General features: G+C 41.5%; 1 protein-coding gene across 2 annotated transcripts in view; it reads left to right on the forward strand.

Annotated features, from left to right (window-relative positions):
- Positions 1-17,174, forward strand: part of CASKIN1 (CASK interacting protein 1) — a 579,616-nt gene that overhangs the window by 437,506 nt on the left and 124,936 nt on the right. For both annotated transcript variants that reach the window (XM_069209731.1, XM_069209732.1), the window contains exon 10: positions 1,282-1,399. In XM_069209731.1, coding sequence (XP_069065832.1) covers positions 1,282-1,399 — 118 coding nt within the window. The remainder of the gene's footprint in view (positions 1-1,281; positions 1,400-17,174) is intronic.

Consider the following 17,174-nt stretch of genomic DNA (forward strand, 5'->3'; position numbering starts at 1 on the left):
TATATATACACACACACACACATTTATATATACATATATTCACTTAAAAAACAAAGGTTACAGGGATGTTATAGTTAGGTTCTGAATTTACTCACACAAAACCAGAGAAATTTTGCAGTTATAGCTAGTTATTTCAAGTAACTATAACTCGCGGCCTAAGGTAACTATAACTCACGCCATGCCCAGTTTTTTCTTTAATAATTTAACTTCTAACGTTTCATTGATTTTTTTTATTGACATTATAAAAGTTGTCATGCATGCTGTAATATCTACGGTAATTAGCAGTGCCTGGTAAAATATATCTTACCTGATATATACTTACCATTTCGTTGTAAAGGCATATGTGTTTTAAAGGCATTTAATGTAATGTCATACAACCGCTTTCACAGCATGGTAAATTTCTTTAATAGGAGCCATCACCCATTGTATTTGTTTTTAATACATTTAATTATTTCTACATTGTGCATTGTGGTAAATATGTGCATTTGTGAAATACCCCAACTTCACAATTGATGTTGAATTCGACTTGGATTTAATGGGTGAAGTAAGGTCGGGATGTTATGTTATGTGTATTTGTAAAGTGTACTATCATCCACGAGGTTATACTGGTGGTGAGCAGGTGTGTTTGTGTCTAGGCCTACCTAGGGTAGTTTGGTTAGTTGAAAAGCCAGGCCTTCAGCGTCCTGTGTAATTCAAGTAGAGAAGAGGAGGCTTTGAGGTGGAGTGGGAGGTCACTCCATGCTTTAGAAGCGATGTAAGAGAATGCTCATCCTCGTGGTCTGGTTCCGTGTATGCTTGGGATGTATGGACACCTGCATAGCTGAAGTGTCTGGGTGGTTGGTGGAAGGAGATGCTACTGTTCAGGTAGGCTGGGCCTTGAATGTCACCTTGCTGTTGACTAGAGCCTGGGTGATGGATTTTCGAGTGTTGCTTGGGACCATTTGAAGATCTTCCTCTGCTACTTTGAGGAGTGGAAGCAGGATGCAATGACAGCATTGGTTTGTGCGGTCATGTCCAGTTTGCTGTAGATGGTTATTACGAAGTTCCTGGGGTGGGTTTTCGGTGTGGCTGTTGGTCAGAGTTTGCCTGGCCACCCGTTGCAGTCTTATGGTAGGGTGTTCTTGCTGAAGATCACTATTTCTGTCTTGTTGGCTGTTTCAGATAGCTGTCTTACCAAACAGTAAAACCAAGTCTGGTTTTCAGAAACACAGTCACACTCCTGAAACAAGCTATGTATTGCAAGGGAATTAACAAGAGATATTATCTGTTTTCTTTTTGCAGGTTCTAGAGCAACACCCGGATGGACGCTGGAAAGGATGCATCCATGATAACAGAACTGGCAACGATCGAGTCGGCTACTTCCCTTCAAGCTTGGTAGAGGCCATCAGCAAGCGTACAGGCAAATACATGAACTCTCAGTTTACATGGATGTCCCCACATGCATAAGACATTCTGTTGTTCTGGTCAGGTCTAAGAGTCCTTGGGTGCAGGTTATTGATATTGATCTTGTTAGATGGGCTCTTCGGATGCCTGAATTTTCTGTCTCATCCAGTGTTTGTCTTTGTCAGTAACAACGTGCCTGGTTCCTGAGTGCATGGCCACAGCCTTTTGCACTCAGCCCTTATTTCTTACGCTGCTGCTTACTCCTTAAGCCAGAAGGGCTCACAGCCAAGTGCTCATGTGCAAGAGAAAATACTGAATCTTATGTTGCACTTTGATGCTCGAAAGGCTCTGTATGTGGTCTTTACTTTCCTTTATACCTGGGCATCCTTAAAGCAGCAGTAGCACTAAAAACAAACTTAATCTGTAATAGTACAAGTGCAAATATTAGCATACAGGTACATCCCTGCTCCTCTAACACACTCCGTTCTTTTCCGTCTCTCAAATGCTTGAATTGTATTCTAACAAATCTTTGCCCCATGATATGCTTACATTCAATGCAGTGATGTTGTGATGTACCTATGCTTTCAAAAGCTTTCAAAAGTTATTCAAAGGGGGCAGTCTAAAAGCCTTAATACAGATGAGTAGTACCAAAAATGAATAATGCTCATCCTTTATTTAAAAAAATAATTGATTGGAATTGGATTATGACATTCTTAAAATGAAAAGAGAACCCAAATTGGATTCTAACAATGGACAGGCAAAGATTACAAACAGAGATTCTGTGGTATATTCATGGTTTTTGGTGCTACTGCTTCCTTAAGTTTCTAGAACAGTCTGCTGACGTTGGCCTAGTGCGTGCATGAGCTAGGTTACTATTAGACATTTTATTCCCTCACATCAAGCACCTACTTTTCTACAGAAAAGGGCTCAGTGGTTTGCAACACTAAGCCACTGATGCATGTTGAGAAGCATGGTCAAATCTTGGGGGTGACTGAAACTTTATGACCCCCACCATATAGCTCAGGGAGCCAAGCCACCTACAGGAAGCTTGCTGCCTGGGTGCTATCACAGCTGACAGTCTTAGTTTAAATCCAGGAATGGATTCCCATTAGTTGCATATGTATAGAGAGAAATGATTTGGTTTCAAGATTATTATATTATGAGCTAGTTTTCCATTGCGCTGAACCACACTCCTCGCATTCATCACCCATTAGCACCCAAGGAACTTGGGGGTGAGCCTGAGGCATTATGTGGTCCCAGGCCCACGTGATGAGTTAGGTGGAGCAGGTGAGCTTTTACTCTCCTTTGGCCTGTCATGTACAGCCATGTGAGAGCGCAACAAGCTGTCTTCCCAGAGGTGAGGACTCAAGCAATGTGCTATTCGCCTGCAAGCAAGAGCTGGAGTGTGTGTCCCCTCCGTATGATGTGGTATCCTCCTACAGGTGAAGACTGGGGTGGCTGCCTCCTACGAGCGATGTGGTGTTCTTCTCAAGGCGAGAGATGGAATAGTTGTCTACTTCGAGCGATGGGGTGTCCTCCTGCAGGTGAGGACCTGCATGGTTGTCTCCTACCATGACAAGGTGTCTTCTCACAATTGAGTGTCAAAGTGGTTGTATTGTTTGAATGATACAGTGTGATACGGTGTTTTGACTCTTGTCTCTTGGCGATGTACTGTTCTGCTATAGATTATTATTTTCTCCTGGTAACATGTTTCCTTCTTTTGGATGGGGGCTGGAGTTGTTTTTTCTTCTGGATGTTGTCCTGTGGTTAGACAGGATCTTTTTTCTGCTAAATGTTAAACTGTTGTTTTCGCTGGATATGGTAGTTTGACCAGTCAGGTGGGGCTTGACTGGTTTTCTCTTTCTATTTGCTTGAGTCAGGCTACAGATGATAGTTTGATTGGTGGTCTCTGATGTGTTTTCCTTCTAGATGCAAAAGCATAAGTGGGTGTGTCTTCCAAATGACATGGAGCCTCTTAAAGGTGTGTGCTGCGTTGGTTGTCTCCTTAGTAAGGTGTGTTGTCTTTCTGAGGTTCCCTGTATGTTTGCCTGCTGTGAGTGATGTGCTGTCTCCTAGTGTTAGGTAGTTGGTTAAAACTACTTAAGCATTCCGCTCTTCATTTTTAAGGAAAGCCGTTGAGTATTCCCTCTATAATGGACAAGGAAGTGATTGGTTAATTAGTGGTGTTTGTTTATTGAAGCCACCACAGTCCTACAAGAGAGTGGTAGTCCACAGCCCTTTTCAAAAACTGGACAAGAAGTCTCAAGTGATCAGAAGTAAAAGGTAGGACTGCCTTTGCAATGCACTTTGATGTTTCTTAGAGCTCACAGAGAAAAGCTAACAGAAAAGGTTGTTTTCGTCAACACACTACGTAGAACATAGCTTTTTTATACTTTCTTACAACCATCATCATGCTAATAGAAAACCAGGTGCCTGCTTCACCTGCTAATTTACATAGTTTGTCTTTTTTAGCCACACTACACTATTTTATACACTTAGATTGATCAGAATACTGTTGGATGGACTCCTCTCACACCCCATTTCATGTCCAGATTAGCAGGTTAGCAATGTTGGTGTCCTGCTTCACCCACTCCCTGGTTGGGTAAGGGACTTTACACTGAGCCCTAATGTGCCTAGCATGTCTGTGTTTAATGTAGTTGTTTGACAGCCTGGTCCTTGCAGATCCAGCAAACCATGTATATAGTGAAAAAAACACAGTAGGGTAGAACTGGCTTTTGTGAACATATGTGACTATAGTGTGCTGTTTAAATGAAGCAAATGTTATATTTCTGCTCTAAAGGATGAAAATGGCCAACTATGTGGCCAGCCAATCACAATACAGTGCAATGTTTGTTGACATTGGCATCTATGTTTGTGCTGCTCTGCCTGCCTTATAGAGGAAAATGGCCGTCCTCTCTGTATGTAGAGGATCTGAATGTACATTACTGTAAATGACCATTCATAGTTTCTCACAACAGCTTCTGACACAAAAACTGATTCAAAAGCATCATAACTGCTAAAGAATCCCATGGTCCTGGACACCAAGATCACGTCCTTAGCAAATTTGCACAAATCATCCTGTTGGCATCAATTTCCACAAGACATTCATGATATTCTTTGATTTCTGCTGTTTTGTTTGTGTTTTTTAGTTAAATTTTGAGTTTTTTTGTTTGCATTTGTTTCCCTCCCTTCACATTTATGTTTCATCATCAGGTTCATGGAATGCCGTTGTTTGTCACCAGCAGTATCACAAGATACAGCTCACGGCCTATGGGGCGGCTGTGATAAACGGTGACGCACACCCTGCCTTCCATTGCACGCTGCCACCTCCGCCTGCTCCGCCGCCTCACACCCATCAACCTCTTTTCAGTTCCTTTGGCTATCACAGACCCCGTAGCATGGGTGATGAGCTGCGCTACCTGCCAGGTAGTTCCTGCTGATTTTAGTGTGATTTTCTTTTCTAGGAATTTGTATATTGTTTCATGTTGTCTTTATGTTCAATAATCATTTTCATCCTACAGTGTGTCTATTTTCGGTCATCGCCCAAATGCCTTGGATGGTTAAAGTTGGTTGAGAGATATTCATTCATCCAGGTGCAACTTTTGAGTACTGCAATAATTGAATGATTCCTTAATCATAATTTTCACTCTTTGAAATGATTGCTGGGGACCTGATTCGGAAACATTTGTGTAAATCTATGAAACATGGACTTGCTCCTAGGATGTGCATATATTTTCACATATTTGAGGTTTCACAAATAATCCCAGCAGTATGCATTGAAATACTCACAAATTGTAGAATTGTAGATTGCAATGCACACTCATTCTCACCTACAGTCACTACAGCATGTTGTTTCTCTTTTAATTGATTTTTGGGTGTCAGATCCATGTGGTTATTGAAGCAAGAAACATGTTTTAACCTGAATTACGAAAAGGGGATATTTATTATGGGGAAGAATTAGTTTAAACCTTACATTATGGGTTGCACTTGAGAGTAGAGGAGCCACAAATACTGTAAGAAAACCAAAATAAAATAGGGGCATTGGGAAATTTTACTGTTGGCGAGCATTACATGTTGGTCATGGTGAGAAGTCATAGACCATGGTTACGGCTGCTATATACATTTGGGCAGATAGTATGTTCCGGGCGAATGTGATGTTTCCAGAGAAGGTCTTGACCAGAGTCCAACTTTTGTGGATGATGGCCACTTTAAGGGTTTCCTAAATTTCTGTAGCTCGTTTTGCCCCAAACATGCACAGCTGTTCTGCCAGGTGCAAGCATTTTTATGCTTCATATTTTTACTGTGTGCGGCAAGGAAGATGCACCATCTCATCAACGGATTTTATTAATCAAATTTTCCATTCTAGATCAAATAGCCCCTTCCTTTCTTGAATGGTAAAAAAAACCTCCATTAATACAATTGAACTGATTGTTCTAGGAATGTCATTTATTAGAAAATCTTCAACAACTTCCTTGCATTTGTTCATCTCAACACTCACAGCGAATGCCACAGTTTAAGATGGAGTCCCATGATGTACCCACTCCATATTTCTTAGCAGTGTGATATATGCAGTAGGGTGGCCTCTGCAAATCGTGTCTTCTTAACCCTTTAGCCACTGAAAACAACTAAAACACTGGACCCATTACTGTGGAATAGCAATAATGCCATAGACCCTCATGAAAAAGTGGTATGGACCCTAGATCAAGTGAGGAGAATAGCCCTCTGCTCCTAATAGCATAGGAAAATAAAAGCTATAATTGGTGTGCACTGGGCCCCTCACTCCCCTAGGTCCTGGTGACGCTTCACGTGCTGCAGTATTTATAGTTATACCACTGCTTAGTAGCCATGTAGAGGTGAACCCTGAGAACAGTCTGCATCTCATGCTCAGGAGTTTGATTGACTTGGGGGGGCCTTATTGGAAAAGAAAACAAGACCACATGGGATCAACAAAGCACACACCTCTGTGAATGCCATTACAGCAAATTAAAGTAGTTCTTACTCGTGATGACTTGAAATAGGCTTTGCTCAGTGGCTGGCAGTGGATCCATACCCTCTGATGACTGAAGAAGCGCCTCAAAACAGTGGTTCTTGCAGAACTGCTCTAGAGCATAGGGAAGTCACGAAGGGGGCAGGCAAACAGAGCTGCTGTACTCAGATTTCAAGCCTGGTGGAGATAGAACTGAACTAAGTTTTAAGCTCCTATTCATTAAGAATAACAGGCCTAGAAGAAGCAATAATTCAACAATATTGAAGACAGTGGAGTCACTCAGGGCTTATAATGGCTAGTATAGGCCTTCTGCCCAAACATTCCAATGCTTGTTTTTCTGTTTCTCCCTTTTTAACATTCTACACTCAGTGGGTGGAATATTCTAATAGCCTTATAGCCCTTCTACTTTGGGCTATACCTGTTGTTAAAGACCTGCACCATTGTCCTAGGACCTCCCCTCTGACTCAGGCCTATAACTTGGGTTCATGACCTTAACAACGGGTATAGCCCTCAGCATCGTGCTATTAAAGTTGCAGAAGTGGGCAATGGAAGTCCTACCAAATATCAGAACATGAAGTTTACAAATATCGACGTACAAAAATAACAACTATCACAATATTGTCAAGATAATTATTTTTAAATACTATAATATAAATATAATATTTTTATTGTATTCCCATTTTAGATGTTTTGGAATCAACTTATGCAATTGCACTTTAAAGAATACTATAAGAGTACTTTTTTATGTACTTAAACAGACCCCTAATGTCCAGATAGGGAGCAACAGAGTGAAGATAGACCAGATCCAAGCTGCTAGATTTCTTGTCCTATGTGCCCTCCAGAGAACCAGCAATCAATAAAAATAGTACAATACTAAGTAAATGATCATCAGGTGCAATGAGAAGTCCATATCAGAAGGCGAGGGGCTAAAGCTATCGGAAACTGACTTATGTGGAAGATACGATTTATGTTTTACCCAAAGATAAATCCAGAGAGCAACCTAAAGCAGCGAGGACAGAGTTCTAAATCTTATGGACGAATAGAGAGAATGACATAAAACAAGAAGAAGCATAAAGTGGAAGGAGAGATCAGATAAATCTGCGAAGCAGAAGGGAAAAGGCAAGCAGTAGCTATTAGCACAAATTGAGATAAAATATCAGAGAATAGAGAGTTGAGGGTGAACACAGTTATGAACTGTGTAAAGAAAATGGAAACAAAGATGGTAAGCGAAAGAAAGTCGGCTTAGAGAAATTCATGAGGAGAAAGACAAGCAGTGGGAGCAAATGTAAAGAAGAGGTGATTTCCAGAATTTAAGACATATTTTTGAGGGTCAAACAAATGAGCAGAAAGGACTATCATAAAGAAAGTGCCATATCCCAAGACAGACCACATTACTGAAAGATATGGCAATTGATAACTAGGAGAGTTCAACATGATTGAATTTTACAAATCTTATAGAGATGGAAAAAGTCAGAAGAGGAAGACGGTAAATATGTGTTGAGTGAGAAGATGGGGAACGCAAAGGAATGACTATTGACCCTCGAAGTTGTTGTTGAACAAGTGAAGCAGTTACAAGGCAAGTGTCATGCAATGTTATGGATGCAAATTAGTGGAAGTGCAGAAAAGAAGTGTGGTGTGAAAGGTGCAGCTGTGCTAAGATTGGGAAACGTGTTAAATGGAAAATATAAAGGATAGAATAAAGACAGCCTTAGTGCCTGAAAGGCCTTTCTCCCGGCTGCTCATCCTTCATCGCTTCGAGTTCATCCTCTTCTGCAAATACAACATCTTAATGTCAGTGAAGCTACACAGCTGTTTAAGAGCAAATGGGACACCTTCCTCCTACAGCAACATAGATATTGCTCTGGAAACCTCTGTTGGAAATGCTTCATTTCACAGAGAATGTGGAACTCATTTGATTTCACTTTTGAGTAATGGGGTTGTTCAGCTGAATGTGTGAACTGTGTCACACTGTGAGGGAGCAGGCTTTGGTAGGTATATCCCAGCAAAGTAAATCATACCAATGTTTTACATTTGTTTTTACATTCTTTTAGCACTAGTCTTTCACACAGGAAAAATTGACACCTAATGAAAAAACAGAAACAGATAAAGCAATCAAACAGTGAACTTGAAATTGAAAAGGTAATTAAAAGAGAACTTGCAGCGTGAAGTTCATGAATGCGTAAACGCTGTGGCTTGCACCAAATGAGCCTTTTGTAGGCTCATACTGGTCAATTCCTGTTTCTAATTACCATTGCCTTATCTTTGGCAGTCCTGATTTTTACCAACAGTTGACCCATTTTCCTTAGAAATGTTTCTGAGCAAGTGAACATTTTCTCTTCATCATCTCTAGATGTCATTTAGATATAGCTTGCAAGGTCATCTTTCCTCTGAGTTGTTCACGGAGTGGGCATTTCACAGCCAAGTGGAGCAAGTCCTCTTTAAGGTCACAACAGCAGTTGGTTGAGTGAGCCCAGTATCTGTTCCTAGTGGAAGAGCCCCACCTCTCACCACGGCAGCCAACCTCCTCTCTCCGAGCTTGTTTGATTTATCAAGTATGACTTTGCATGCTATGACGCATCAAAAAAGGTCAGAATGGCCCACTGGGTGAGAAATTGTCAAGATCTGTCGGTCTTACATTTTGCTGTTATTTTTTCAATCATGTTAATTTATCTTGGGGTATGTGGCTTAGACTCTGATTGCAAGCTTCCAAAACAAAGCCAAGCCAAACTGACCCTCCCAAGGCCAAGATTAGTTTTGATTTGATAAGGAGAATTGCCCCTTCCAGGCTTTGTCAATTAGATGGTTTGTAACCAAATTCCAGTGTTTCAACCTGTATTTTATGAGTGACATCTATCCAGGGCAGGGCTGTAGCTAATGACGGATTTCAAAGCGATGGTAGGGAAGCCGTCTCAGGAGCATGAACAGGGAATTCCCAAATTTCCCTTTATGGGGTCCTATCTTATCTGTGCTATTGTCAAGGCCCCACAATAACATTCTATAGGCTATTTGACTTTTGCACCTTTTCTTGCACCACTTGATAAATATAGTGTGAAAATAGCTTGCCGGGTGAGCGACCAAATGTAAGGATTTAAATGAGGCCTTGGATTTATCAATTGTTTTTATGGTCTCTGGGTCTAAATTTAGGTTATTGGTGTAGCAATGCTCTAGATTCCTTAAAACAACAAAGCAGAACCCAAACCATGGAAGGCTCAGGTTTCTCCATTGTCAGCAGAAGACGATTAGATCCATGCCAGGCCTTCAGGCTAGCTACTGGCTATGTAAATGAGCTCAACATAGATTATTTGTCTTTAATGTATTGTATGTGGATCTTCTAAGAATCTAGCACAGTCCCTGTCCCTGGCACATAGCATACTGAATTTCAGTGCATGTATCTTCTGTTGTTGTTTTTTCAAAGACTTAAAATCCAGGTGCAATAATATCCCTTTATATTCAGTTTTATGGAGAACAGCTGAATGGGAAGCTATGAATTTTAAGCAGCTGCTTTTTAGGCCCCCTATAATCATTTATAATGCATATTTATTCATGTAGAAACATGTCGCTTTCTTGTGTAGTGCAAGCTCTGAATAATTTGTATGATCATGTAAAGTATAGCATAATGATTGCAAAGCCCTGCTATTGTGTTAAAAGAATGGCCTGACAGGTTGTTTCAGAAGCAGTGTCTCAAATCATGCTCTTTTTCCTGGTGGTATTTCCATATATTTTCCCAGGTGCACGCGGAGCCATGGGCAACAGTGGGGCGGTAGTCATTTGTTTTTGCGCCCTTCTGCAGCTTTTAATCTTGCATGATAAAAATACACTCATCACCAACGTGATGGATTCTGCTTAGAACATTAGCAATGATAACTGGTGCACAATCATCTGTGCTGTTAATTAAAGCATGAACTAGAACCAATGGACGATAACATCTTTCTCACATGTGGAGGTGTGAATGCCTCACATACCATCTGCAAGCAGAGTAGTGTACCTTTTATTGATGTAAGTGCTTTAGTGGCTGTTCCCTTTCACCACTGCCTTTGTACAGTCCTCTGTTGCTTGTAGATAGTAGATATAACTCTCATATGTGCATGTATTGCATTTACCGAGCGGGCCTGATTCACAAACTGCATTTTTTAGGATGTTTTTCTAGCACTGCAAGTTATCCTACAAAATGGTATTCACAATCTATGGGCCCGATTCACAAAAGTAATTTTTTTTTTGTAATTTACACTTTTAAATAACTTTAAAACTTTTTGCTAATTCACAAAATCCAAGTGGAATTTACAAAATAAAAGGTAGTAAGTCCAGCACCACCCATGGCCAGCCACTGGTACTGCTACAACCTCCCATAGAAAATAATAGTTTTATGGATTTAAAATAAACCATCATAGGAAATAATGTTAAATTAAGCTATTTAAAGTAGTTAAAATATAAATAGATCTAATTTAATGTTAAAAAAAATGTAAAAATTGTGTGTTTATTATTTATTCATAAAGTATTTTAATACCCTATTTTGAATTTAAAAAATAGTGTGCTCATATTTTTGTTAAAATATAACTAAATTAATCATTCTATACATCGCTTTCATGCATAATAAAAAAGTAGTTTTTTTCTTTAGGTGGGCATTTATTGGTTTAGCTTAAGCTTCAGTGAAATAATTTTAATTTAATATATTTTCATTAATTCACAATTTATTTTATAGTTATATAAGTTTATAGTGCTGCTGCATTTTTATTTTGTTCTACATTTAAAATAAAAACATAATACTAATTTATATTAATATTTAACATAAAAATATTTGTGATATTTATTTTTGAGTTAGTTAAACTTTTTTTTATATAACATGACATATGACACTGTAAATACACAGTCTCTGATTTCAGAACCAGCACTGCTGCCTAGATTCACTCTGACATTGTGTCCCTGCCCTCAACCCTGTACCACACTCTGCTGCCTTTGACTAGAAAATGCCCCATACAAATGCCATTTACTTATGTAAGTTGCTATCTGTTGTGTTTATTTGAATGGTGTGTTTAGATGAGTGTAGAGTTTTTTGTTGGAAAGTGGCACATCTGTATGGCACTTTTTACCATGCCTGTGAGCTCCTTTAATGATGAGGTGTGTTTTTGGTGTGTTTGTATGTTTTTATAGCCATTTGGTGTCATCATTACATTAACTAGCATTCAGATGAGACATAACATTTGATGTGTTAAAGTATTAAAAGTTTGCCACTTAGCACAGAAGCTTTATCCTTCTAATGAATAAAATATGGGCAAAGTGCATTTGGGTTCCTCGTGTTTCCAGTAGCATTTTGCCGCATTTCGTGCTACAGGTCAATGCCAGAATCTAAGGTTCAGTGGTATTCATGTGGCACTGGAGATGGAGAGAATACAGAATTGACAGGGCACAGGAGTAACATCTGAGGTTTACTTGCCCTTGCTCCTTCATTCGTGAGTTGGAAGGTGATTCCGTGTGGTGGCATTTCGTGCTACAGGTCAATGCCAGAATCTAAGGTTCAGTGGTATTCATGTGGCACTGGAGATGGAGAGAATACAGAATTGACAGGGCACAGGAGTAACATCTGAGGTTTACTTGCCCTTGCTCCTTCATTCGTGAGTTGGAAGGTGATTCCGTGTGGTGGCAGTATATTTCACAAGTGCCCGTGTTCATTGAGGAAAACACTCTGCCTCTAACTAAAAATTCCATTGCCTTGTCCTCAAGCAGAGAGCCCATGTGTACCAGCTAATTTAATTAGCAGTGGGAATATTGTGTAGTAAGAGGCAGGAGAATTCATAAACTATAAACCCCTAGGTTCAGACACTGCTTTCTCCCCTCATCATGCACCTTCACATAATCCAAATATTCCTGTCTTTAGGGGAAAGGGAATGAGAACCACAAGTTCAGTTTTTTTGTTGAGTCTCTTTGCTTATTATGGAAGCCTGTTTTATGGTACACCACGTGGACATAGTACTCTATGGAAGCCTGTTTTGTGGTACACTGCATGGACGTATTCCTAGGTTCCCGCCATCCAAACTGATGATCATTGCACTCCCCAAGCTGCCTGAAGTCCATCATTGAGCTGCATGTGATGTATGTGGTGGTATTCAGTTCTTGCCTAGATTGCAGCCTTGCACTGTGCACTCCCAGCTAATACTACAAGTTCAGTTTCCTTTAGATGCTTCAGTAAAAGTAAAGATCTCATTTTCATGTCTAGGGAAAAAAGGATACCTCAGGAAGCCCCGATAGAATTTTAACATTTGACTGGCAGGTTTCTGAGCTTCTCACCATAGCTTTTATCTAGCCTACGTAATATTATGAGTAGGCAATAGCAGTCCTAACACCCTATAATACTGACTGTTCCATTTTGTGGTAACAAAAGTTGTCTTGATTCTGTTTATAGTAACCTTCCTCAAATCAAGCTCCCTTTAGTCATATTAAAAAGAGACATTTACTGTCCTAGTATCCAAATGACTCCGTATTGGACTCACAGTGATAAATACAACTTGAAGGGATCAAATGTCTGTACATTATTTTATGAAATTAGGATGAAAAAGTTCAGTTACCTTTGAGTTGGTTTTCCAGGTGGGGTTACTCCTTTTAAATATTGAGGGATTCTCCCTGTCTCCAATGTTTACTCCATGTCACATTTTTCTCTTTTGTTTTTTTGTGTGCATTGCAATGCTCTAAACTTTTTTTACACATTTTTGGAGATTTTTTGCACCCTGTACCACACTTTTCTTGGGAATAACCATATTAGTATATGCTCGTCCTGTACAACTTTTGAGAGTTAAAAAATATCTTTTTTACATTTATAGCTTTTTATTTCTGCCTTTTCTATTTTATTTCTATTGTTTCACTTTGTTGCCCTATGTAAATAAGTATGAAAATGTGTGTTTTCACCCCCATTGTTTCTACAAAATATTTAAAAAGTGAGCTGAACAACTGAAAACAGATCACATCTTTAGCATGATCACAGTAACAGTTCATAAAAAATTGCATCGAACATGGCAGAAAAAGAAAATATGAATGAAATTCTGAAAGTAAGCATATCTGTGAAAGAAGAACATCTGAGGGGTGTAGGAGGCTGGCCTGGCTTGTAGTGGGTACCAAAGGGTACTTACACCTTGCACCAGGTCCAGGTATCCCTTATTAGTGTAGAGGGGTGTCTAGCAGCTTAGGCTGATAGAAAAGGTAGCTTAGCAGAGCAGCTTAGGATGAACTAGGAGACGTGTAAAGCTCCTACTATACCACTGGTGTCATATGCACAATATCATAAGAAAACACAATACACAGATATACTAAAAATAAAGGTACTTTATTTTTATGACAATATGCCAAAAGTATCTCAGTGAGTACCCTCAGTATGAGGATAGCAAATATACACAAGATATATGTACACAATACCAAAATATGCAGTAATAGCATTAGAAAACAGTGCAAACAATGTATAGTCACAATAGAATGCAATGGGGGCACATAGGGATAGGGGCAACACAAACCATATACTCTAGAAGTGGAATGCGAACCACGAATGGACCCCAAACCTATGTGACCTTGTAGAGGGTCGCTGGGACTGTAAGAAAACAGTGAGGGTTAGAAAAATAGCCCACCCCAAGACCCTGAAAATTGGGTGCAAAGTGCACCTAAGTTCCCCAGAGAGCACAGAAGTCGTGATAGGGGAATTCAGCAAGGAAGACCAACACCAGCAATGCAACAACGATGGATTTCCTGACGAGAGTACCTGTGGAACAAGGGGACCAAGTCCAAGAGTCACGATCAAGTCGGGAGTGGGCAGATGCCCAGGAAATGCCAACTGTGGGTGCAAAGAAGCTGCCACCGGATGGTAGAAGCTGTGGATTCTGCAAGAACGACAAGGGCTAGAAACTTCCCCTTTGGAGGATGGATGTCCCACGTCATGAAGAGTCGTGCAGAGGTGTTTCCGTGCAGAAAGACTGCAAACAAGCCTTGCTAGCTGCAAGGGTCGCGGTTAGGGTTTTTGGATGCTGCTGTGGCCCAGGAGGGACCAGGATGTCGCCAATTGCGTGAGGAGACAGAGGGGGCGCCCAGCAAGACAAGGAGCCCACTCAGAAGCAGGCAGCACCCGCAGAAGTGCCGAAACAGGCACTACAAAGTGGAGTGAACCGGAGCTCACCCGAAGTCACAAAGGGAGGTCCCACGACGCCGGAGGACAACTCAGGAGGTCGTGCACTGCAGGTTAGAGTGCCGGGGACCCAGGCTTGGCTGTGCACAAAGGAAATCCTGGAAGAGTGCACAGGAGCCGGAGCAGCTGCAAATCACGCGGTACCCAGCAATGCAGTCTAGCGTGGGGAGGCAAGGACTTACCTCCACCAAACTTAGACTGAAGAGTCACTGGACTGTGGGAGTCACTTGGACAGAGTTGCTGAGTTCAAGGGACCTCGCTCGTCGTGCTGAGAGGAGACCCAGAGGACCGGTGATGCAGTTCTTTGGTGCCTGCGGTTGCAGGGGGAAGATTCCGTCGACCCACTGGAGATTTCTTCAGAGCTTCTAGTGCAGAGAGGAGGCAGACTACCCCCACAGCATGCACCACCAGGAAAACAGTCGAGAAGGCGGCAGGATCAGCGTTACAAGGTCGCAGTAGTCTTCTTTGTTACTTTGTTGCAGTTTTGCAGGCTTCCAGCGCGGTCAGCAGTCGATTCCTTGGCAGAAGGTGAAGAGAGAGATGCAGAGGAACTCTGATGAGCTCTTGCATTCGTTATCTAAAGAATTCCCCAAAGCAGAGACCCTAAATAGCCAGAAAAGGAGGTTTGGCTACTTAGGAGAGAGGATAGGCTAGCAACTCCTGAAGGAGCCTATCAGAAGGAGTCTCTGACGTCAACTGCTGGCCCTGGCCACTCAGTGCAGTCCAGTGTGCCAGCAGCACCTCTGTTTCCAAGATGGCAGAGGTCTGGAGCACACTGGAGGAGCTCTGGGCACCTCCCAGGGGAGGTGCAGGTCAGGGGAGTGGTCACTCCCCTTTCCTTTGTCCAGTTTCGCGCCAGAGCAGGGCTGGGGGATCCCTGAACCGGTGTAGACTGGCTTATGCAGAAATGGGCACCATCTGTGCCCATGAAAGCATTTCCAGAGACTGGCGGAGGCTACTCCTCCCCTGCCTTAACACCTTTTTCCAAAGGGAGAGGGTGTAACACCCTCTCTCCGAGGAAGTCCTTCGTTCTGCCTTCCTGGGCCAACCCTGGCTGGACCCCAGGTGGGCAGAAACCTGTCTGAGGGGTTGGCAGCAGCAGCAGCTGCAGTGAAACCCCAGGAAAGGCAGTTTGGCAGTACCCGGGTCTGTGCTAGAGACCCGGGGAATCATGGGATTGTCTCCCCAATACCAGGATGGCATTGGGGGGGCAATTCCATGATCTTAGACATGTTACATGGCCATGTTCGGAGTTCCTATTGTGAAGCTACACATAGGTAGTGACCTATGCGTAGTGCACACGTGTAATGGTGTCCCCGCACTCACAAAGTCTGGGGAATTTGCCCTGAACAATGTGGGGGCACCTTGGCTAGTGCCAGGGTGCCCACACACTAAGTAACTTAGCACCCAACCTTTACCAGGTAAAGGTTAGACATATAGGTGACTTATAAGTTACTTAAGTGCAGTGGTAAATGGCTGTGAAATAACGTGGACGTTATTTCACTCAGGCTGCAGTGGCAGGCCTGTGTAAGAATTGTCAGAGCTCCCTATGGGTGGCACAAGAAATGCTGCAGCCCATAGGGATCTCCTGGAACCCCAATACCCTGGGTACCTCAGTACCATATACTAGGGAATTATAAGGGTGTTCCAGTATGCCAATGTAAATTGGTGAAATTGGTCACTAGCCTGTTAGTGACAATTTGGAAAGAAGTGAGAGAGCATAACCACTGAGGTTCTGGATAGCAGAGCCTCAGTGAGACAGTTAGGCATCACACAGGGAACACATACATATAGGCCACAAACTTATGAGCACTGGGGTCCTGGCTAGCAGGGTCCCAGTGACACATAACAAACATACTGAAAACATAGGGTTTTCGCTATGAGCACTGGGCCCTGGCTAGCAGACAGTGAAAACACCCTGACGTACACTCACAAACAGGCCAAAAGTGGGGGTAACAAGGCTAGAAAGAGGCTACTTTCTCACAAGGGGGATGTATATCAGAATGACCCATTTACACAAGAAAGTATCCCTTGTCAAGTGTGTGTCTATGTGAAGTGTGCGTGTAAAGGAGCGTCTGTTCAACAGGGCACCTGTAAAAGCATTTTTGTGAAGGAGTGCATCCATGGCAAGGGTTGCCAGTGAAAGAGAAGGACAGTTTAAAGAAATTGTTTGAGTTCTTTTTGGAGTGCATTCCTTTGCATTGTTAAATATAAAAATTATGGAGACAAAAATGATGATTTCCTAATAATACAAATTATATCCACCTCTTTGTAGTAAAGGATAACGTTAAGGAATTTAGAGACCATAATCTTTTACATTTCTATTCAAAACTAGTAATAGTTTTTAATTTCTCTTCTCTTTTTTATGATCACTAACAATCAGAACATCTGGACTTAATTTTTCCAACTCTCCCAATTGAACCTGACTAATGGATGAGAATTCAATCAGTAGTAACAAACCCAGTCTAAAAACATATATAGAGTTATAAACATATATAGATTAATTAACTGTGTTTCCTTACCCTTTCCCATCCTAGATAAAGGGAGTCCTACATTTATTGTTAAAGGACTCCCATTTTACATTTAGCGTGTTGCTTTCTCATCCTCTGGGAAAGATAGCATTTCTTATTGGCTAGTTCATTCAAG

The sequence above is a fragment of the Pleurodeles waltl genome, chromosome 10 (genome assembly GCF_031143425.1).
Source record: "Pleurodeles waltl isolate 20211129_DDA chromosome 10, aPleWal1.hap1.20221129, whole genome shotgun sequence".
NCBI lineage: Eukaryota > Metazoa > Chordata > Amphibia > Caudata > Salamandridae > Pleurodeles > Pleurodeles waltl.